General features: G+C 45.8%; 1 protein-coding gene and 1 non-coding gene across 2 annotated transcripts in view; one reads left to right on the top strand and one right to left on the bottom strand.

Moving 5' to 3' along the window:
• Positions 1-329: 329 nt before the first annotated feature.
• Trnat-cgu (transfer RNA threonine (anticodon CGU)) lies at positions 330-401 on the bottom strand. The gene has a single exon. It is a non-coding gene; the product is annotated as a tRNA-Thr (tRNA).
• A 1,599-nt stretch (positions 402-2,000) lies between these two features.
• LOC119449286 (scoloptoxin SSD14) overlaps positions 2,001-24,622 on the top strand; it is a 73,086-nt gene continuing 50,464 nt past the window's right edge. Inside the window, exon 1 of the mRNA XM_049660853.1 lies at positions 2,001-2,197. Within this exon, the coding sequence (XP_049516810.1) occupies positions 2,025-2,197 (173 nt within the window). The 5' untranslated portion in view covers positions 2,001-2,024. The remainder of the gene's footprint in view (positions 2,198-24,622) is intronic.

The raw sequence follows: 24,622 nt of genomic DNA on the forward strand, positions 1-24,622 counted from the left end.
AAAGCGCGCGAGGGAACGCACGGCGGAGAGCAAACGCGACTTCTTCCGACGCGCGAATGGTCGTTGGGGGACGGGATGGAGGGAGGGGAGGCAACGTTGAAGCTGCGGCACCAAATGCGTATCTTGCGACCGGGCGCAAGGGGCACTGGCGACTCAATCACAGTCTGAGAAGATGTAACATAGAAGGCATGCACTGCCGGTGTTTTGTTTCGTGACATTTCTTTGTAGGCTCGAGAAGAAAGGGAACCGAGGGGCCCCATTTTGATTAATCATATGATAAGAAGCCATATGATAAATTAATGGAAATGATAACGGATGAAAAAACAACTGTCCGCAGGTGGGGAACGAACCCACGTCTTCGCATTACGCGTGCGATGCTCTCACCACTGAGCTACCGCGGAGCCAGTTTTCCCATCCGCTTTCAGCGATATTTATGTTTTACAACTAGAACTAACCCCGGGAGTGTTAGTCAGAGCCAAGACTCACTAACCTAGGGGCGGATGTGGAATATCTTTCTGCCGCAGGCGTCACGAGCACGTGATCTTTTTGGGTGATGGCAACTGGTCAATAAACCCACATATGCTACCTGAAGGCATCAATGCTGCCGGACTCGAGCCCTCGTTAAGTAAAAAACGCACGCGTAATGCGAAGACGTGTGTTCGTTCCCCACCTGCGGACAGTTGTTTTTTCATCCGTTTTAATTTCCAATAATTTATCATTCCTTTAATTCAATTAGTAAGTACAAGTAGTTCCCCCTATGTTGTTCTTGGTGTCATTGTTTGTTGGCTTCTTATGATATCATTAATAAAAATCGGGCCCCTCGGTTCCCTTTCTTCTCGTTTATTACTTAACGAGGGCTCGAATTCGGCCAGCATTGATGCCTTCAGGTAGCATATGTGGGTTCATTGACCAGTTGCCATCACCCAAAAAGATCACGTGCTCGTGACGCCTGCGGCAGAAAGGATGTTCCACATCCGCCCCTAGGTTTGCGAGTGGTGGCTCTGGCTAACACTCCCAGGGTTAGTTCTAGTTGTAAAGCATAAATACCCCTGAAAGCGTATGAGAAAACGGCTCCGCGGTAGCTCAATGGTTAGAGCATCGCACGCGTAATGCGAAGACGTGGGTTCGTTCCCCACCTGCGGACAGTTGTTTTTTCATCCGTTTTCATTTCCGTTAATTTATCATTTCTTTAATTCAATTAGTAAGTACAAGTAGTTCCCCCTATGTTGTTCTTGGTGTCATTGTTTGTTGGCTTTTATGATATGATTGTTCGTAGACTGTCATTTTTTAAATTCTGAGGAGCTGTGTAAACTTGGACATGTAGCAGCACCAGCAACGCACCGAACTGTTGTCGACGGCGGCGGTGTTTTACCCGCGTTCGCACCGAACGCGGGCGGCATTGGTGACGTGTTTATGAAGAACGTGCCAACCTCTGCCTTACACGCTATGGCGGTGTACCGTAGCGACCATAGGTCATGGTCCCTGTGGTCACTAACTCAATGAAAACCACCGAGTCATATATATTTCTCATTCTTTAATAATTTAAAAAACCAATTACACCATCACATCCTAATAGTCATAATTGGAAATACATAATTCCCCCCATAGTACAGCTTCGCTGGTCTTCCATCTTCACCCCAGTGGAAGGGCTGAGATCTTTTTTTTTCCTTTTGACAGGAGAAGGAAGCAGCGGACGTCATTTTTCAGTTTGTTTGGTATTTAAAAAAAAGCTTTGCAGGCACATTCAGGGCCCACTTTTTCTCCTCTTTGATGTCATTTAGTCGAGCATTCACATTTCTATATACGCATTTTGTGAACTAATGTAGCGAGTTATAGGCGCTGCAAACGCCAGTGACGTGGGTTGTATTTCCCCTAATTTATTGCTAAGCCGAGATATAAACGGCAGACAAGCAGAACGACGTCGAACGGCTCCCACCTGTGCCACAGTCCTTCAGCGCATTCCCTCAACACATTCAGTCCGCAGCACATGCGCTTTTCGGTTTCGCCGATACCGAGGCTGTTACATGGGGAACAGTGCCGCGCTCCTGGTGTTCGCTGCTTTTGCGGTCAAGTACGGCTTCGCTCAGGAAGACCGCACCAAAACCTGCCCCCTGCAATACAAGGCCTCTTCTTACTTGGGTAATTTCACTCACTGGGCCGTCTCTACTGAAGCTCGGTTATGTGCAACGGTGCCAAGGTAATTAAACAAAACGTTCATTGTCTTCCTAGCGAAAACATTAAGCTGCGATGACCCGAGTAAGAAACGTTAGCTCGTGGCTTTTATTATGCGACGACAAGGGAAAACTATACGTTTAACTCCCCAATGCAGAATTTTTTTTCATCTTTAAAACGTTCGAGGAGCCTAATTGGCAGCCACAAGTGCCAAAAATGCCATGAATGTCAAAGAAAATGTTTTGAACGCCGTTTAGGGCCCCGTGTCGCAGAAACTCCGGCGTCGGCAACCGGCGTGTGATCGCGGGTGATGGAGAAAATCATCCCACCACATAGACCGCGCATGCCCTACACGTGGGGCAAGGTTTTGGGGAACAACAATTGAATTTCTCACAGTGAAATTCATCAGAAAAATAGTTAAGCACGACTTTACCATTCGGCGTCGGATTCGCCGTCGGATTGTTTACCAATCGGCTTCGGATTGTAATTTGAATGTGCGAGAAAACCTAATTCTCCTACGATGAAACTAAAACACAAGCCCATGTTCCAGCATTTCTACCAGACCTGCGCACGTCGGTGCAATAGCAAACAATTAATAAAATAATGAAAAAGGTGCAAGGGCCTTCATATTTTAATATAAGACCACTTATATTGCCCCTGGAAAAACATCTTTCCAGCAATGCATTTCAGTTTAAAAGTGAATCCGACTTTAAGGGGATCGGTGTAAGCTTGGGCTTTGTAAGCTGGCTTTGCCACGTTCAGTGTTGCAGTGAATGAAGCCTACTTGCCGTATGCGAACGATGCGATACGAACGGGTCCCGATAACGCTATCGCGTTCTACACTTACAGCCGAAGCTTAAGCGTCTTCCAATATTGGTTTTTTTTTCTCGGTTGCAATATTACAAGTACAAATTGTAACTTAGCTTATATGATACACCATTCATTCGCTGGCATATTTTATTATCTAACGAGAGACCAGCTGCATTGGCCTCTACCGATGCGGCCAGCAGCTTCATTGTCATGCGGCTGGCGCATTCATTGTCATACACGTACAATACTGGTGGCAAGAGAGGAAATAGCCTGTGCAAACATTATATTTCGCCAAATATGAGCACCCTGTCAAGATAACTGAGCTGTGCTATACTTCACAAAATTACGCCCGACTGTTTGCTGTATCGTATATGATGCACAAATTTATTCCTGCTTTTCAGTATCACCCCAAATAATGTCTTCTTAAAAAAAGGTGTAGTTTCGCCCGAAAAGCATCGATTGCGATAGCAAATTAGTAGACAGCGCTACGAAGTAAGGAAAGTAGTTTTATAGGCCGTATAAGGAAGCAAACATTCGCTTACTAACTAAATTAACAAGCTTGGTGCCATGCATGGAAAAGCAAGCATGAACAGATATCACTCGATGACCGCGGAAAGTAAAAGAGAAAAAAATATTTACAGAAATGCAGAGAGGTTGTCCTGAGCTGTAAGTTGCTCTGGCCGGCCACCCTACACTCGGGAAAGGGGGCGGGGAGGAAAAGGGCTAACGAATGATGATGACGGTGATGATAGGAGGAGGAGGTGTGTATATACAAGTTTACAACGTTGTGGCATCTCTAAAGCCGTGCGTCCAGTCCAGTGGCTTGTAGAAAGACGATAGCGGCACTGGTTATCAGGGCGGCGCTGTTTCCATTGGGCCAAGGACCTAAAAGAAACTCGTCTGATAGAGGCCTCTTATCGACTTTTGCAATGGAATAGGCCAGTTTCTCTCCTCCTTGCGCGTACGCGGGACAAACGCAAAATATATGATCAAGTGTTTCTGGTACCTGGCAGTATTCACAACTGGGACTAATGTCACTGCAACGAATCGTATGTCTCTAACGATTCGTGAATGCGACACCAAGGTGAATCCAGTGCAGCATGCTTGTTTGGCTTCTTTTGAGCTTGTGAGGCATGCGTAATTTCATTTCTAGGCCCCATTTAGGCACTCACTTGTGTCGTCGACCTGGTTGGGTCCAGTGCTCCAACGTACAATTGTGTATTGCACAACGAAGTAGGGCATTTGTGTCTGCTCGTGACAATGGAATGCGTATTTCAGTAGCATTATTTAAAGCAGCTTTCACTTCAGCGTCTGCCTGTTCGTTCCCTATCACGCCACAGTGTGAAGGTATCCACTGAGAGGTGATAATATGGCCATTTCTATTTGCATGGTCGCGAAGCTCTGCGATTCCTATAGCAATTGAATAATACGAGCCCCGCCTGAGGACACAGTCAATGGTTTGAAGAGCTGGCTTTGAATCGCAGAATATCGTCCATGCGAAAGAAATCCAAGTGCCTCCAGGATAGCAACAAGTTCTGCGGCAGTTGATGTTCACCTATGGCCTAGTTTAAACTTCCGTGCGACGATCATATGTGGGATGACGAAGGCTGCAGTGGAGGCATATGGTGTGACAGAGCCACCGGTATACACGTGTGCACTATCTACGTACTCTGCATTAATGTGACACAGAGTAAGCTGCTTGAGGCCAATGGATGCAATGAATGACTTTTTTTTGTCATTGCGGGAATCTGCAGAGTTACAAACGGTTTAGGCAGAACCCACGTGGGTATTATCGGAATAGAAAATCTTGACGGCAGAATATTCTGATGGCGCGATAGAGTCCTTGAAAAGCTGCAACCTGGCTGTGTGCAGGGAGCGATGACGAAGGATGGTGTTTGTGTCGGGTCAACACGCGGAAGCACATTCGAAGAGGCTCGCAGAGCAAGTATACAGCAATAGGACAAGCACGAGCTTCTCCTATAGTTCCATTGCTTGACGTGCATCGTGGGAGGCCCAAACATGTGCGCAATGCTTGAACTTGAATGCCCTCCAGCGTGCGCACACAACTAAGTCCCATGCTTGAGAGAGCCGGCATCCTTTACCGTATATACCCTATGAATAGCGCTTGGTACAGTTGGAGTAATGATGACTCCGTGGGGCCCCATCTTGTTTCTGCAACGACGAGAAGGACGTGAACAAAACTCCTCAACTTTGACTTCAGTTCGGCGACGTGTCTTGACCAAGATAGCCCCCGTTCTATGATTACGCCAAAAAATATATCGTGTGTTACTGCAGGTATCGCTGTTTGACAAGATACCTGGTCCTTCGTTTCCGCGTGAATGCAATCACGGAACATTTTGCTGTTGAGAAGTGAAGGCCTTAACGCCGCAAATATTTAGCAGTGATTGTCACTGCACGTTCAAGTCTAGCACGCGTTTGGGGACGGGTAGCTCCAGATGCCAATGTGCATATGTCGTCCGCATATGCGCTAATCTTTACCGTGTTAGAAAGTTCAGATGGAAGGCCAATCAATGTAACATCTGCCGCGGAAACTCGGTGTCAAAACGCTGGAGTGAGGAAGTGCGGCTGCATGCAGCAGCGGCCTAATTTATCTTCGTGCTGCCTCTCGCTTCAACACGAACTAAGCGGCGAAAACACTACGCCCACGAAGCTATCAGAACGCGTCGCACTCTGTCCGATCACAGATCGCTTTCAAGATAGGGCCCAGGCGGCCGAACCATACGCAGCAGCCACCGGCGTTGTACGCCCCCTCACTTCCCTCCCATACCCCCGCTGAGTCTCACCTTGATGACGTCCTTTTACAGCGAAGCTGTTATAGGCTAAGTTCCAGGAGATCGCGTCCGGCAACGAAAGTAGATAGATAGACCGGAAGTAGATCAACAATTCTTGGCTCTATGTGCATAGTCGTTTGGTTCTATTTGCGCGGCGGTTTCCCGCCAGTTGTGCCTTAGCACAGGTGTCAATACGGATGATGGATGGCCCATTGTTATACCCCTCGCCACCGCCGATGCCTCTTTCATAAGTGTCGCGATACTCGGTGGCGGCACGTCCCACCAATCGTTGCGCCCCTTTGTCTCGTGGCATAGAGATCGCGCTAGCGCTGTATCAGCAGTTGCCCTTTGGACTCGCTATGGGACGGACGCTCGTTTAACCAAATCTTCCACGATCCTGACGTCACGATTCTGACGATGCTGTGTAGTTTGCTGCGGCCATGAGTGCTCTGGCTCATATGCTAGTCTATGACGATGGGGCGGACTTGGTGCAGCAAGCGCACTACTTGGCCATCGCGCAGGGCGAAAACAAGTACCGGCGTGCTTGCTATGTGACAAACATGCCGAATACGCTCAATATAGTCAATAATGATAATATATAAATTCTTTATAGCAATATTCACTATAGCAGACCCACCAAAGTCACAGCTTCGTTGGCTTCCATCTTCACAATAGTGGAATGGCTCTGAATGTTGTTCATGGTGTATATATGTCATCTTTTACCCGACAAAATTCAATTGTGAGCCTGTGTGTGCTGTCCACTTTTGTCCGTCGATTTTTAGCATATTACCCTCTTCTTATACTATTCCTAAATCTCCCTTCTTTAACTTTTTGCCTTAGTAAGCGCTATCACTAAATAAACAAAGCTTTTCTTATGGGATTCTCGGCAATATCGATTGCATTTCTAAAGATCAGGTGCAAAATTTCTTGCGTTGCGCTTTGTAGAACCAACGGATATTTTCTAATGTCTGGAATTCTGTAAAATATAATAAACACTTTTATACTTATTGCTGACAGGGTACCAAGCCGAAGACTGGCATCTCCGAGCAGACGAAGTTTCTCTGTCATGTTGACTTTATCTTTGCAGGACAATACACAGAAAGGGAGGCAACATAGCGGACGCAGCTGTGGCCACCTTACTTTGCATGGGTGTTGTGCTTCCCCACTTCATGGGCATCGGAGGCGGATTTGTCGCAACTCATTACTCAAGGTATCGCATGAGTGCCTGCTTCCGCACTTCTAGGTCATGGTCTTTTGGGCGAGCGGCAAGCACAGTGTAGACGCTACGTTTCCACGGCAATTTCGAACTGATAGATTACAAGCATCAGTCGCTCGCTGATCTCTCGGTCCTCGTGCTTAAATAGCTCCCTAATGAATTTGCTTATATCAAGCAGCAACTTATTGTTTTTGTAATTACTTGAATAATTGAAATCTGTTAGGACCTGATCTTGCAAGCACAATGATTTTCCAAAAGCCTCCACATTTTTTCTAAGACAACTTGTTCTTTTACGATCAGTGTCTTTGGGTATAATTTCGCTACCCTGTTTAACTACTATTCTTTGCCGGTTGCATAATCTGCAGACGCTTGCACACAAACTGTACACTCGTTGACTCCGGGTAACTGAGTGATATCCTTTATACAAATTTTCCGACTATCTCTATCTATTTGTTTCTATATCCATCTGTCTATATATTCATCTATATATCCATCTGTCTATATATCCATCTGTCTACCTATCCGTTTATTGATCTATCTCTTTGTTTATCTATCTCCGAGACAGACACCAAAACGACGTCTGTCTGTCTGTCTGTCTGTCTGTCTGTCTGTCTGTCTGTCTGTCTGTCTGTCTGTCTGTCTGTCTGTCTGTCTGTCTGTCTGTCTGTCTGTCTGTCTGTCTGTCTGTCTGTCTGTCTGTCTGTCTGTCTGTCTGTCTGTCTGTCTGTCTGTCTGTCTGTCTGTCTGTCTGTCTGTCTGTCTGTCTGTCTGTCTGTCTGTCTGTCTGTCTGTCTGTCTGTCTGTCTGTCTGTCTGTCTGTCTGTCTGTCTGTCTGTCTGTCTGTCTGTCTGTCTGTCTGTCTGTCTGTCTGTCTGTCTGTCTGTCTGTCTGTCTGTCTGTCTGTCTGTCTGTCTGTCTGTCTGTCTGTCTGTCTGTCTGTCTGTCTGTCTGTCTGTCTGTCTGTCTGTCTGTCTGTCTGTCTGTCTGTCTGTCTGTCTGTCTGTCTGTCTGTCTGTCTGTCTGTCTGTCTGTCTGTCTGTCTGTCTGTCTGTCTGTCTGTCTGTCTGTCTGTCTGTCTGTCTGTCTGTCTGTCTGTCTGTCTGTCTGTCTGTCTGTCTGTCTGTCTGTCTGTCTGTCTGTCTGTCTGTCTGTCTGTCTGTCTGTCTGTCTGTCTGTCTGTCTGTCTGTCTGTCTGTCTGTCTGTCTGTCTGTCTGTCTGTCTGTCTGTCTGTCTGTCTGTCTGTCTGTCTGTCTGTCTGTCTGTCTGTCTGTCTGTCTGTCTGTCTGTCTGTCTCGGTTAAATTTACGTTTATCCCCGTTAAAAACTGTGCTGAGTGGAGTGATGGTAATTCTATTATTATGAAATACTACAAATAATAGAGCCTCTAAGTCTATCTTAATACCACTGCATTTATTTCAGCTTGTACAGAAACCCGAATGGCACAGTTTTAAGCGCTCTGACATCTCACAATGCAGGCGTGAAAGGCAGGTCATGTCACTCATCTCTCGAGAGGTGGCTCCCAAGGCTGCGACCACGGACATGTTCGTCGACAATGCTACGCTCTCTCTCAGGGGTGATGCACAATACTTTATTATTCGTCACAGATAACGGCGCGAAGGAGACCACATCGGCTTCACACCGCGAGGTTTCCTAGAAAGAAAAAAAAAAGCTTTGCAATATTCACGAGTAAAACGCGGATGGTATTGCGCGCTCCCAATAGGTCGCACGCTGCTAGAGGCATTTTTTGGTATTTAATAGTTTTGCTATACTCGATACAAAATACCAGGCTAGCTGGATATACTACTATGCCATATATTTATATAGATAATACAGAAGATGAAAAGAAGTTACATTAAGGTTATTTTGTTGACGATTACTGTACGATGTCTGTACTTTGCCCACCATTGTAGCCTTTTTACAATCATTGCCCCTGCCAACTTCGACTCGTTCTTTTGTACGAAGGGCCAGGTAAATTACTTGAGAACATTCTGTATTACCCGGTAACCCCGATTTCGAGTTTATTCCCCATTGCGCATATTTGGGTTTCATTACTGGCCATCTCCGGAAAAGTTGTTCAGCAGTCATAGGTAACACAAGACCGACAGGGTTTGAGTCGTGACCTCACACGCAATGCATAGCCTTTTAATGACAGTTTCAGTGCCACAGAGCCAGCCAGTTAGACTGTCGGAGTAATATCGCATCCACCCCGTTTCGTTTCTCCGCGTGCTGTGTTTTTATTTGTGTTAAGATAAAACTCCGGGAATTGAAATTTCTGCGAACACAAACCGTGACTGCAGCTGCCTTCTCTAGCTGAAACACTAGTTGGGAAAAAAACGCCACGCGGAGAAACATTCAGTTGCAAATCAACGTACACGTTTCCACAATTCATGCGAAGACTACATCGGTTTAGTCTTTCGCTGTGATAGCTGCCTTATTGCGTCATAACATACGTAGCAAGCACAATAGAATAATATATGTATCAGGGAGATATCGTGGATACACGAAATACTGCACTACAATAAACAAGAGGGTAAGCTGAATAAATAAACCGAGTGCAATTGAAATTATGATTTGAAATTCAACCCATTTTACAATGAAACATTTGATTTCTCTATTGCACCCTAGAGACACTATTTTAACCAATGAACAGCGCCTTGTTGCATATCATGCTATGTCATTTGCGTACTTGACCCACATTTTTGTTGTCTAAACAGTTTTATTTGCCTGATTTACATACGATATGATTTGTTTTGTTGCGGTGCATGGAAAATTTTCTCGTGCTCATGATCGCTTTTTGAAGTATGAAAGAGTTTGTAATGCTTGCCTATCTATAGTTTCTATTCTTGAACCCGAACTAGCCTAGCGCTGAGGATCTTATTAGGGATTTGCAGTATCCGTGCGAAAGCTAAGAGTATCGTAATAGTTAGTCAATGCCTTACACGTGGCTCTCTCATGTCTAAACGCTTGCCACATGGGCCTGCTAACTTATATGACGCTCTGCCAATTCGCGAAGTTCACGCATGAGCATGTACTTTTCGCACAGAGGCACTTTAAAAAATGATTCAATTTTATGCACGTCATTGGCACGTGTAAGGCCATTTGAGAATTGCACTCGTATAATGCAAGAGCTAATAGTCTAACATACACGCCATTGATCAGTAACATGGAAACGGGAGTGATTGGCTATAAAACAAAATGTGAGAACATTGAAGTAGAATGTTAAAGTGGAGGGCACTGCTGCTAGAAGAGCAAAAGATGGGCAGCGTGTACAGTACGTGTGTGTGACGAGATAGGTATGTGCTAACAATTCCAACGTTTGACTTTGAGGTGGTTTAAACAGACACATTTTTGATCACTTGCCCTTTTTATATGTCGGGTGTCTTTTGGCACGGAGTACTCTAAAAATCGAATTTTAAATGTACCAATGAAGTAATAGCTACCTCCCTCTCATTGTATTTTGAAAAGATACAAATCAATTTAACTTTCGCTTAAGATGGCAACAAGAGCCGTATAATGTAGCAACTTTTGTTTGCATCGAAAGGGGATGTCATTGCCTACTTTGACAGGTTGTCTTTATTTAATTGGCTCATAAGAGCCGAGGAGCACGCACAGGTAAAGGGAATTTCGATGGATCTCCAATTACCCCTGTCTTGCGCTAGCTGATTCCAATTTCCATCTGCAAATTTCCTAATTACATCACCCCACCTAGTTTTCTGCCGTCCTCGAATGCGTTTGCCTTCTCTTGGTACCCATTCTGTAAATTATCCACCAGTTATTTACCCTACGCATTACATGGCCTGCCCAGCTCCATTTCTTTCTCTTAATGTCAATATTCCCGTTTGCTCTCTGATCCACACCGCTCTCTTCCTGTCTCTTAACGTTACGCCTAACATTTTTTGTTCCATGGCTGCTTCATCATCATCACACTCAGGATTTTACAATGTATGCCGTACGCACTCCAACCCATTTTTATTCAAGCGAAGCTTCTATTGCCTAACTCGTTTCGGCGTCGGTGTTGATGTTACCATAAAAAGAAAAAGAAAAGCTGCGCGAACATAACGATTACTCGTCAGGCTGCTGAATCGAACCACCGCCCTCCGGGTTGCGAGATCACCACACTAACCGATTCAACCACTGTCGGCTCACCATAAGCGCCCTTTAAAGCGAGATTCTATATGCATGAAGAAGTAGACGCGTCGCCCGCAGCCGGTGCGCGCGATCGCGCCATACCCCCAGCCAATCACAGGCGTCCCTTCCCTCCGGAGGAGGGAAAGGGTGTGATCGCGTGTTCCCTCGCCTCGCGCCCGCCGTTTCCGGCCAGTTCAGGCCCGGCAGGCAAATGGAGAGGCCGCGTTTGGTTCGTTCTGACGAAGAGCAGGCTGCGTTGAACGAACGGCAGCGGCAGTGGGCCCGTGGACGCCTCAAACACTCAAAAAACTAACCAACCCCAGCCCTATGGTTGGACAAGCTTCGCGTGCGCCCCCGTTCCCGGTAGAGGATGGGCTTAAATTTTTGTTCTGTAAGTTTCCTTCTCATTATCAGGGTCGCCTGTGAGCAATTGACTTAGATAAAATTATTCCTGTACCGACTATAGAGGCTGACTGGCGATCCTGAATTCTTGTTCTGTTGCCAGGCTGTTGAACATTATCGTTGTCTTCAGCATATTAATTTTCAACCCCACTCTTGCACTTTCTCGGTTAAGGTCCTCAATCATGGGTTGTAATTCGTTCCCAGTGTAGGACAATTTCATCTGCAAACCGAAAGTTGCTGAGGTATTCGCCCTTGATCCTCACTCCTAAGCCTTTTCATTCTAATGGCTTGAATACTTCTAAACATGCAGTGACTAGCGGGACGCTATAATTCAGGTGCGCTACGACGTAAAGCTATACGAAAATGTTTATCCTATATATTCTGGTGCATAACGTTGTCGAGTCTTTTCTGCACGTATACGACATCAGTGTGCCAACTCTTCTTAGCTGAGCATCCATTTTAGCGGTACTGTTGTTTTAGCGGCTTCCGTTTCAAGCCGCCTCGACTTTCGACCAGCCACTGCAAGCTAAGCAAGGCGAAGCTGGCCAAGCTCAGGCGCCAGCACCGTCCTCTTCATTCGGATTTCGCTGCACTACAGCTCAGCCTGACCGAAAGTCTTCTAACTCCTTGCCTCTTGTGAGCCAATTAGATAAGAGAGAACAGAGAAAGGAAAGGCAGGTAGGTTAACCAGACTTCGTCCAGTTTGCTACCCTAAAACCTGTCAAGGTAGGCAACGCTCTTCGCTTCAAATCAAAGAAAAGTGACCTATAAACGAGGAGAATGATGGAGCTGTTCAAAAAACGCTGTAGATGACCACCCGATGCTTGCATCGTGTTTATGTAAAGTTGACGTCAGGAGATTGGAATACAAACATACGGGAGTATTTTGACGTTATAACCCCCCCCCCCCCCTTTCAACTAGTGCTTGGTTATTCCACAAATTCAGTCTTCGTTTGGCCTAATAATGGTTCTTTAGCGTGTACACATCACTTTCATGTCGTGAGTGCTCGCGGTGTTCTGAGGTCGCATGGCAGAAGTGCGTACAGCCAAAAAATGGCTGACCAAGGGAGGAGGGCTTATGCCGAAAAAAACCTACAATCGTAAATATTACTTTTTCGTTTGTCTGACCTAATTGTGCCTATTCAGGGCGTACGCATCCTATCAGATGCGGTGCTTTCGTGGTTTTCAAGGCATCATGTGAGAGACATGCGAAATGGGGGTGGCCCGAAAAGTTTTTGATCATTCATCGCAGAAATATAAATGAAACAGATAGGAAAAGCCCTTTGGAAAAGCCCGTTAGAGCCCTAAGATGCATCTATCGTAAGTACTGTCCAGCACTGGTAAAGTGACTTCATCAGTTTACATTAACCTTTACCTCTCTCTTCCTTTCTTTCTCTGTTTCTGGGATATTCTGCAGGTGGCCTGTCCATAGCCGTGCCCGGAGAGCTACGTGGCTACGCTGAGCTGCACGAGCGCCTAGGTGGCAGGCTTCCTTGGAAAGCGCTCTTTGAAGACGCCATTCGCTTGGCCAACGAAGGGTTCCCAGTGGGGCATTATCTGCCATATGCTCTATGCTTCGAAGCACCCTACATGTTTGCCGGCACTGATGGACCATGTGATCCGCGATGGTGAATAGCATCTGACATCACCTAATTAAGGCCATTCTTGTGTCCAAGTTATCTACTCGCTTTCTGAAAACGAAAGAAAGGATTATGAAAAATGAGATCTTATATTTTATTATGCTAGCTTAAATGTGAGTTGGTAATTTTTGAACTATTCATAACGCGACTCTTTTTTTTTTTTTTTTTCCTTTGAGGACGTGGACGGGAGGGGCGACACAATGAGGATGTGGACTGATGATGGTAGACCACTCGTTTCACAGCCTCGAGGTGTTTACTTCAAACCTAACTAATGGCGAGAACTGGTTTCCTCGTTTTATTTACCTGCCAGGAGGTTTGAACACTACGTTCGTAGATCATGAATGCTTAGCGTAGTCATATGACTGCGAATATCTGCTAGTAGAAAAAAATCCAGGACTGTGGGCTCAGGCGATCGCATCTTACGCCTTAAAGGTTATAGCCCTGCTGTTCTCAGAAACTTAGCCTCAGAAGAAACCAAAGAAATTGCTTATCCAACTATACAACTAGCAGTCTACGAACGGGTAATTATGTAGGATAAGTTCTACAACTAACTTACACATCTTTTTCACCGGAAAGAACTGAACGCCTTTATTTAACCATAATATGCCGTATGGCCTACCGTGTGGTAAAAAAAACAGACAATATCAAGTGGTGATTTATTACTCTCGGAAACCTATTCTGGTGCTGTGGCAGTTAATGATAAAGGGGTCGTAACTCTCGTGTTATACGTTCGCTTGCATAATCAATACAGGTCCTGCAGAATGCGGTCTGTAGCACTGTGACATGCTAATGCGGGACTTGAAAACCATCAACAAAAGAAATTATGGACCAGTTTTCAGATATAAAAATATTTAGCTACTTTTTTTACACAGTACAGTAAGCTTGAATTTCATCCAGAAAACTGAAAGTGAACTGCCCAAGAGTGCAATTGCCACACAATAAGCAGACACCCATGACTGACCTGACCAACGGACGGCCATGGAGGGAGCGTCATTAGAAGACGACATCTCGCTCGCTTCATGCTTGCCTGATGGTGATAGTGTAAACGGACACCTCACTTTCATGGGCGTCTGCAAAATGAGTGGCATTTGCGATCTTCGGACGTTCGGTTGCAGTTTTATCGATGAAATTGGCCGAAATTCAGGAAGTTGTAAAAACATGCGCAAACTTTATTCATGTTTGGAAATGGTTATGAAGCCGCTGGAGGAAGGGCTTCAAATCCTGCGTTACGATCAATTATCTGTCGCTTTTCGTTAAAAAACGTAATTAGTCTAATTTCCACAATATGTATAGCCGGTAAACATTTAGATCCACCACGTCCTCGAGTAGATGTCTCCGCAATCGTTTTGCTCCCAAATATCCTAATGTGTTTGAGATGAAATGTTGAACATCGATATGGTTAAGTGTTGGAAAAGAGCGCGGAGGAGAACGTTTCAACTTACCACATTGTTCAGGTGGATTATGCTCTTGGAACCTGTAACGTAGCAAACGATATTGAGGTGAACCAATGAAGACTGAATTATTGGCATTTATTGCCTCAGGAATTCCTTCTGGAATTTCAAGCGTGGTCGCCCACTCAAGGAAGGAGAGATCCTCGTTCAGAAGGACCTGGCACGCACGCTGGAGGCCATCGCTGAGAACGGTCCGGATTACTTTTACGAGGGCCCCTTCGCAGAGAGGATGCTGCGCGAGATCGCCAACGAAGGTAAGGGCAAATAAATTGGCATATCCATTAATAGCTATCAAATAATATCGTCTTACATGACTGCTCACTAACTTGAGATTTCATTCATTAGAGGGGCAGTTAGTTTCGCCTCTCTTGACAAGGCTCTCTTGACAAAACGTTTCATGTTATTCTCCCGGGTCCTCCAGCACCTTTCCTTGACGCGGTAGCCCAGTGGCTACCGGGCTACCAGTAATCCCGTAGCCCGTGGCGCTGCTGAGCTCGAGGTGGCGGTTTTTCTGCCGATCACGGAGGCCGCTTTTCTACGAGGCCGGAATTCGAAAACGCTCGTGTACTTAGATTTAAGTGACGTTAAAGAAGCCCAGATGGTCAAAATTATTCTGGAGTCCCGCACTACGGCCTGCCTCATAATCATAGCATGGTATTGACGTGTAAACTCCCAGAAGTTTTTTTTTTGAACTTTTTGAGCCACCTTCACTTCCAGTAGGACAAAATGAGGGGCGTAATGAGAGAAAATCCAGCAAGTGCTTAAGTTTATAATTTAGTGGGTGTACGATTGCGTGAGGGACTGAGTACGCACTTTCTCAAGTGAACCAGTGAGCTGGGTGATCGAATCAGTGTATCCGATAGAGTGAATGAACAGATTGACAATTGCTAAAATGGTTAGGTTTGCATACTCACGAACACACCCCCTGACACATCTTCATCATCATCATCATCAGCCTGTATTTATGCCCACTGCAGGACGTTGATGTGTCCCCTTACACATGCACGCTCTTAACTCACTTCGCAGGGGTCAGCGTTATTGAGTGAGGAAGGTGTACGTGCCTAATGAACATGAGCAAGCACCGATGAATTTCAGCAGATATGATCATGAGCATCAGTGAGTGTTGCTTAACGTGAGAACAAACAAAAGTCGGTGACGGTGATTTTGAGTGGACGTGAAGATGTGTGTGAGCGAGTGCCGGTAATTGTGCATAGGAATGACTATTTAAGAACACCAGTGAGTGTTAGTGAGCTTGAGACGGCATGAGTAGAAACGTGAGTGAGCACAGGCGCGTGTGAGTGCACTTCTGTGTGAGTGAGTGCATAACCTGCAAGAATATTGATGAAAGAGTATGAGTGGCCATGCCCTTATCCGGCCGACCAATGCGAAATTGCAATGTGTGGTTGGCCTAGTATATTTGAATACGTGAGCGAGTGAGCAATTGAAGGTGTTACTAAATTAACTTCCAGATAAATTGAAATAGGTGATGAAAACCCCAGAAAAAGAACTGTTATTTCCGCTTTTTGCACTCACTCCAGCCCTAGATTTGGTTTTACGAAGCTGAATGCAGCAACAAGAATGTGAGAATATGTTTGTGTGTCCCATGACTTCGTCTTATTCTTTGCTTTTAGTGTCTTTGATTGATATAGGAATCATGTCAAAATTTTTATTACTGTAGTAGATGGCCAAGTGAGAACATGCTTGCTCGTCTCGGCAGACTACATTGTGCCGAGGGGAGCATAGGTCGCCTTGAAAAAGATAAGTCCACTTGCCGAAACGTTGGCTCCTGCTTTCACCGTGTTCTCGTCTTGCTTATCTACTACAATAATGAAATTTTTTGCTTGAATTTCCATCTGCCGCCCTCCTCGTGTTTTTTTCATAGATTACTGTAACAGACGACACACAGCATCTTACGGGCTGCATCAGACTTTCTAGTTCAAACCGCACTTTGTACATACACTTAGGACTTTGAAACTTAGGAATTTGAAAAGAATATTACTTTGTGCTCCAAGCATGTCTATTCACTTTCGCGGCCCCATTTAGCCTCATTGGATTTTCGGGGAGGCAGGTCAAGGCAGTGTTGGCACTTCAACAAGCAAACTCGTAACCTTTATGATCGGCCCTGCTTTCCTGTGGCTCAGAGTACACGTAACCTGCCTCCAGCTTGGCAGATTTTTTTTTCATACTGGAAAATATTTATGCCACTTTTCTATTTGAACAAGTTTACCTCCGACGGCCCTACTCAGCTGTTATACTATAAATCATTCCTTAATACGGAATAATTAGTTCCTGCCTTTAGTGACGGCCTTCTCTCGAGTGTACGAGTAATCAATGAGTCAAATATAGCTGTTTCAACAGTACTTGAGCAGGAAATACACAATACAACGTGGGGCCCGCTACGGCGCGGTGTCCTCAGATATCCTTGATGTGAGCTCGCACAATAGTGCACTTCACTGTCGGAACTGTTTCCAACAGTGCGTCACCTTGCGGTTACTGTCCGTTCAGCAGCTGCTTTCTGACAGAATGTGGTTATATTTAACTTCATTTTCTATTAATAATAACTTTCATTTACCTTCATTTTCTAGACATTTAGCATTTAATGATATAGTACTATTATTCTGCTCATGCTTAATCAAAGTGAGCCTTCTTCATTTTGAGGCCTGCACAGTTTCAACACGGGATTTTAATATTTAACAAATCATTCCTCAGAAATAAACTGCCAGTGCTCTTTTCAGTGTGAAAGTTCAAATTCATCCTTGTTTCAAAGTATGGTCAATGTCAACAGTGTCGCTCTAGATATCATGCAATGTTTTCAATGCGTAGAGTTTTGCTAGAAGGCAAAAGAGAACACTTAGGATTCCAGAACAACTCATTTTGAGTTAAGCTAGGGTGACAATTCATTGATTCCACTAAGTAAACCGCACACATAGTAATTCAATGTTGCCAACGCTCAACTCCAACTGATCACGGAATGTAATCCACTTAAAAACACATTTCCTTTTGATATATTTTATTTAGTACTCGTGCTCTGTGACGGTCACCATTCACCTGTCAGTTTTGACGAATGACCATTATTTTGAACATATTTGCTACAATATCCCAATATACTGTACTACCCAGGAGCAATCCTAACAATGGAAGATCTGCGGTCATACCGGCCGACATGGGAGCCTGCTTCCAGCGTTACTCTCCAAGATGGCCGAGTCCTCTACACGGCGCCGCCACCTGGCGGTGGTGTCGTCTACGCCTACATCATGGCTATCATGGATGCTTTCAGAAACAACGTCAGCGCAGAACTTCAAAACGATGCACTCACTCTGCACCGGTATATGCTATGCTGTGTGGCCTTGTTCTTGGGGTGTGCGTGTTTCAATATGCGTCTAAAGAATTTGACTGAAAGTAGTAAAATTTCGTTGTCTGATATAACATTATAACGGCAGATGGAGGCAGCCTAATTATGAAGTCATGCGTGCCAAAGAGAGTGAGACTAAAACCTAAGCATAGGTGCGTCCAGCCCCCTGATTTCATCGGTAATTCGCTGCATGCTTAAAGAGCACAACTTTGAGCCCCAGAAAAGAATAGCTATTTTCCAGGAAAATAATAATTTGTGTTTTGACCATCCTGACTTGAAAGTAGCAGATTACCTCAGCTCTCAAATACTTATGGGTGCCCTATATACTTACCTACAGGTTTAACGTTAACTTCAATCGTCATGGGCGCTGTATGCATAACATAACTTGTCAATTCAGCACTTTGTTTTATTTCTTTCGCAGCTTTGTCGAAGCCTGCAAGTTTGGTTTCGCGAAGAGAAGCCTCCTTGGTGACCCACGTTTTGAAGACATCGAAGATGTAAGTAAAGGTGGTGGGGATGGTGATGTTGAAGCAGGCGGGGTTAGCCTGGCATACATAGCCGGCAATTGTTCCGCCTGATCCTCCTTCGAGTTGAGATCAGGGGTGTGTCACCAGGTTTCGATGAGCCCCCTGTCTCGCAGGAAGGCTATCCGCAGTCGTTGCGCTCTCTTCCTGGTTGTCGCGGGCCCTCCGGGGAAAACGACGTCCTCAAAGGTCCTGTGCGTTAGACCGCTCTTTTGTAGGCTGTCGACCATCGCTTTTGTTTCTGTGTCAAACTGCGGGCATAGCCAAATGAAATGTTCGATGTCACCAATGTCACCACAGAAAGCACTGAGTGGGGAAGCGCGAAGCCCACTCTTGAATAACCAAGCTGGGGTGTACGTGGAGTCGGTCCTGATGCGTTATAAAAGCGTCGCTTCTTTGCGGGTAAATCCATGAGTCACACAGGCTTCGTGTGGATTTTTGCGGATCTCCCTAAAGTGAAAGCGGATTGCACCCTTAGGGTTCTGAAAAGTTTTTGAGTGTTTTCACTTTTGGGACACACGTAGCGCTAGGCGTGCAAGGGCGTCAGCTTTCTCGTTTCCATCAATTCCTACGTGTGATGGTATCCACTGAAACCTTATGTTAAATCATTTGCTCGTTAGGTCGTTAATCAGTGCCGGAGATTGCCTTGTAAATTTCTCTAGAGGTAGGCCACGATGTAATCTCTGTAACACTGACTTGGAATCCGTCAGCACCACGACATCTCGTGCAGAAAAGGCCCGTAGTTTCCGCAAGGCCGCGGTGATTGCGGCGCTTTCTACTGTTGTAGAGGAAACTATGCGATTCAAGCGGCCAGACCATGACACATCAAGGGATCGTATGCAGAAGGCCGCCGCGCACTGTGTACACTCGTAGGTGTCCTTGAAACGTTGTGCTCAAGTGGTCCAGCACAAGAAACTTTGCTTCGGCAGTTGAAATGGTGCGTTTCGTCGGTAGGTGGGGTACACTGAGGTTGCAGGTAACGTCCGAAAAAGACCGTGGCGGGTCAAGGCGACTCCGTTGAGGCCATTCCAATAAGATGTACACCGCTTTTGCATGAATCGGATTAAAGTGCACCCCCAACCACTTGTAGAGTTTATTGCTCAAATCACACAGATCAACCTGCTTCTGAAAAATATCGCATTGATGTAAGTAAAAAATGTTCTTATACTATTTCACAGAAACCGAACTTATTTTTTTAGAAATCCGAAAATACGAATGGCTTATCAAATCCAAGCTAGCAACGAGAGCCATTCCTGTGATGCGGATATTGCAATCAGCGAATGTGGGAGGGAGGGGCAGCCGAGTATATAGATTTATTTCTCAGAAAGGTGCGATAACATTCAAATGCTTATAACTTTTTTTTCATTTATTAAGACATCCTTAAATACCGCGTTGTATAGACCCGACACTACGGAGAGTTAACCAATCCTAAAGGATTAAACTCTCATACGAATACTTCAAAGTTTTCCTCCTTAATTTTGTTCAAAAATGCGAGGGTGCGGTTCAAAACCACTAAGTAGTTTCTTCCGTGTTTCTATCAATATATTGTTGAACACATGACGTATTGGAGGCCCTGCTATCACTCAATTTGATCAATGACACAGATTATTACATCTTCTTGCGCAATTACATTAAATCGTCAAATCTGCGATCCCAGTTTGAGTTATCCCTTCAGACGAAGCACGTAAAATGAAGTGCGCTCCAAAAATCAACCACAGAATATAACTAAGATATAACTTATTCAATTGCTTTTATTACTGCTTTTTGCTCGATTCAATACTTTCTTGTGCATCTTTCGCAAAAAAGAAGCAGTAAAGTAATGGCAAGGAGGTTAACCGCTCCGCTGTCTCTTCACGGGGGGAAGGGGAGGAGAATTAGCGGATGGAAAGAAAGGTAGACTATACATAGCCGCAGCAGCCAAGCTGCTTTGACAGAAAGGGTCTTTCCCGCAACATGCAGGTGCTGCTGAACCTGACCTCGTGGGACTACGCCAATGCCACGCGGTGGAAGATCGACGACTGACAGGACATACCACGACCCGGCTCACTACGGCCTCGACACCGCGGCTGCGCCAGAGGATAAAGGCACGGCGCAGCTGTCCCTGTGGGAAGAAGACGGAGACGCCCTTAGCATTACCAGCACCGTCAATGGATAGTGGGTTGAATAGCGGTCTCTCTCTTGCCATTCTACAGTGAGAGATCGGTGCTTGTGCATACTATAGGACACGATGTTTGTGATCTCTCGAAAATTTCTTCTAAACGTAACAGAAGCCATTGGCTTTTTTAATTAGTGTATAACAATCCCCACCATGGCTTACTTACTTTCATTGTAGTACCTTTCCTCTGTTCTAGAAACCATGAATCGTGTGCCCAAATTAGCAGAAATGTTCCGAACAGGATATTTGGTGCATCCTCAGGCCGAGGCTTTTACCAATGCTTCGTGGTGGTAGAGGAGCGCCCAGCTATGTCAAAGGAGGCGCTATACATTGCGCATAGCGACCGTTAATGGATTACATGTGTACACCACATTGGGGTGAATCAGATTAAAGGGCACCAGCTGTTCGAACATGCAGCATTCAGAATAGGCTTCCTTTAGCATTAGTACAGTTCATTGCTGAAATCATACAGATCAACCTGCTCGTGAAAGATATCGCAAACATTACGAGCGTCGGTGGGCATTTTTGCCCGAGAGCTGCTTATGAAACTCGCAGTCCACTGAGGTGATAGAAATGTGTTTGCGCTGATGTTGGCGTTCAGCATGTGCGTCTGCAATGCAACTCTCGTCCATTAATTCTCACACTGTTACCAGTATCTGTCTTTCTGCTTCTATGTGTATCTGTCTTTCTGCTACTATCTGTCTTTCATCAAAATGCATCATTGCTGACTTTGTTTTCCAAATTAATCAAAGTTGTAGTGTCACAAACGTTCTACGGATTACGAACAGATAATCGAGTTTCGTTGGCCTTTGCTCCGTCCGTCCGTCCGTCCGTCCGTCGGTCGGTCGGTCGGTCGGTCGGTCGGTCGGTCGGTCGGTCGGTCGGTCGGTCGGTCGGTCGGTCGGTCGGTCGGTCGGTCGGTCGGTCGGTCGGTCGGTCGGTCGGTCGGTCGGTCGGTCGGTCGGTCGGTCGGTCGGTCGGTCAATCCGTCGGCTGGTCGGTCCTGTCGGTCGGTCCGTCCGTCGGTCGGTCCGTCCGACCGCCCGCCCACCTGCCTGCCGGCAGGCGGGCGGCAGGCATATAAACCTCTATATAAAGAAACTGCTTCATATCAACTTGACTCACTAGATACATACCAGCAGGCGTTTGCCGCTCTTCAACGAACCTCTTTGACGCCAACAAGGGTAACAAGGCAGGTGCCACTGGGCAAGTGCTGCTCTACAATGACAAAAGGGATCCTTTTAAATTTCTCTAACATGCTACGAAGTGAATCACTCTCTGACCAATTACGGGCAGTCCAGAAGGCCCGCGATGTGGCTGAAGGGCTCGGCCTGACAGTCCCAACGTGGGAGCGGCCCGCGTCAACCCAGTGTTGACCTTCAGGACTCAATAATGTTCTCCATACCAAACCATACCATACTTGGGGAAATTGAATAGGCGCCACGCGCAGTCCCGCAAGATGGCGCAGCGTGTGCACTAGGAAGCGCGAGAGGAGCCCGGCTGTATACACCCTTCGGCATTTTTAAATTTTTAATACGGTGCATGTGTCGCTACATTGGTAATCGCATGAACGTCGACATTCACCGTAAGAGTGCCTCTGTCGAAATTTGTTTTGCGTGTACTGCCAGATTCCTCGTGTGACTAAACCTGAAACGCACTTCAGAGGGAATGTCGGTGAATAAGCTGTCCGTAAACATCGTAATTTTGAGGAGAGGAGGAACTTATTTGTAAAATGGCACAGAGGTTGACCTGAATTTTTGCGCTCTGACCTGCTACCGTGCGTTGGGGAAAATGAAAAAGGGAAGAAAGAGGCATGGAGCGTGAGAATGCAAGAACAAGGGTGTCTTGAATGGTCTTTGTTAAGACCGCAGCATACGCGAGTCACAATCTTGAGTCCTTCCCTGCGTCGTTCATAAATGTCATGGCCCTGCGTCATGGCCCGTGCTGTTAGAGCCGACATCTCGAGTGGGGCTAATGGACCCAGAACAGTCCTCTGAAAGTGATTACGCCTTGATACTTGCGAGAGAGGGCACTAAAGTAGTTCATGCCTGTGCGCTTGGTTAATACCGTACATTGACTGCCAGTCAGATAAAAGCGCTGTGCATTGCTCGTGTTATCATTTATCGGATTCATCATGGGCTGCCTTCGGCTATCGTCATTACATGTCGTTAACTGCTAACAGCAAAGTGTCTCATAGTTTTATGCCTCGTTCATTTATTGCTATTTGCGCTAAAATTTTGACTGGTATAGCCAACTATTTTTTGGTGGCCCAGACAGTGCTCTAATACTAAGAGCCCAACTTAATCATATATATAGCTTCCGGCGTCGAGATTCGCTGTTGAGCTTCTCGGTAGCGGTGCGTAGCTTCAGCTGTCCGCTGGCTTCAGATGGCCTCGGCAGTCCATTGCCGAACAATAACCTTGTATTTGACGCAATCTTTACTTACTGAAGTTAAAGGTTGGGGCGGAGGTGGGCCTGCAGGTACTCTGGTATAAGGGATAAAATTATCTTGGAACAGTTAATGAAGCCCTTTCGTATGGCGTGATCGCTTGCATTCGGGCGCACATCACGTAGTTTGTGACGTTTGTCGCTCCCAACAGAAGTTGTTCGCCTAAATACAGCGGGCGTGATCATTACACGAGCACAGGTAAGACATTGCGCAATGAATGCCCATCGCTATACCCTCTCTCGCACTCATAGTCAATCTGTGTCTCTCTAAATGCTCGGTCACGCTCCTCTGGTCGCACTCTGGCCTTATCTCACACTTTTCTATTGAACTTTGCTGTGCAGTTTTGGAAGCCTGGTACGCAGCTCTTCGGGCATAATCTTCAATAACCAGATGAATGACTTCTCGACGCCCGGCCAGATTAACTTCTGGGGCCTGTCACCATCGCCGGCCAACTTCATCAAGCCGGGCAAAATGCCCCAGTCATCCATGAGCCCCACCGTGGTGGTTGACTCCAACGGAGACGTGGAAATGGTCATCGGTGCGTCAGGTGGAAGCAAGATCATTACGGCAGTGGCTCAGGTCAGTGACATGTCATCAGCAGAAGAAGCCGATTGCAACTGCTGCATTGGGATCGAAAAAAGGTTCCACATAAAAATTACTGGCAGCTGTAAATGTGGCAGTCGGGATTATTGTTCCTAACTCTTCTTTCAATAATGATTTACCAAGCTCACCATTTTATTTATTAGAAGGTGGCATTGAGGTACGCTGATCATAAAGTTGTTACTTGGATACATTCTCCAATGAGTCGAGCTAGAACTAACTACATGTAGATTATGCGCCTAAATAAGGCGGCACAAATTACTGCCGTTAGTCTAGTGTCGTGTCGCGTCAACAAAATATTCGCTGTTTTATCAGCATTTGTATTGTCGACAAAAAGTCACACCGAGACCAACGTCTCAAGCAAAGTCGGCTTGATCGCGACTTCAGGGCATCAGGTCTTACAGAAATATTTTGCGACAACTCTTTGTTGTGACAAGAGCATTGCTGGTGCCCAAGCATGCCCAACTTGTGACGGGGTTTCAACTTGTGATGTCGTGTTACTTCTTGTTTTGCGCTTACGTCTGTGTAGCGCCTCCACACGACCAAGAACCTTCACTTTCCCTAGGTGTCGGACTCTCCACTCAGTGGATATAACGGGACTCTGCTATAACATTCTGCTGCTCAGCACAAGTTCGCGATCACCATTTGCGCCCCCAATGTTCGTATTCCCAACACGGGCAGTATGCAGAAAGGCTAGTACAGTTAGGTTTAGTTGAATGTCAAAGAACGCAGATGGTTCCCGGAACTACGGAGTCTCTCATTACATCAGTATTGGTTTTGTACATTTAGCTAGTGAAAGTACGAACCAACAACAGGTTCGTGAACCGGCTTACGCGTTTTAGTTTGTTTTTACTTGCCCGGCAAGGCTTCGATGGGTCAGTTCAAGGTAAACAGGCTGAGTCATCCCGCCTCACCGAAACATGATGTCAAG

This window comes from Dermacentor silvarum, chromosome 1 (genome assembly GCF_013339745.2).
Source record: "Dermacentor silvarum isolate Dsil-2018 chromosome 1, BIME_Dsil_1.4, whole genome shotgun sequence".
Classification (NCBI taxonomy): domain Eukaryota; kingdom Metazoa; phylum Arthropoda; class Arachnida; order Ixodida; family Ixodidae; genus Dermacentor; species Dermacentor silvarum.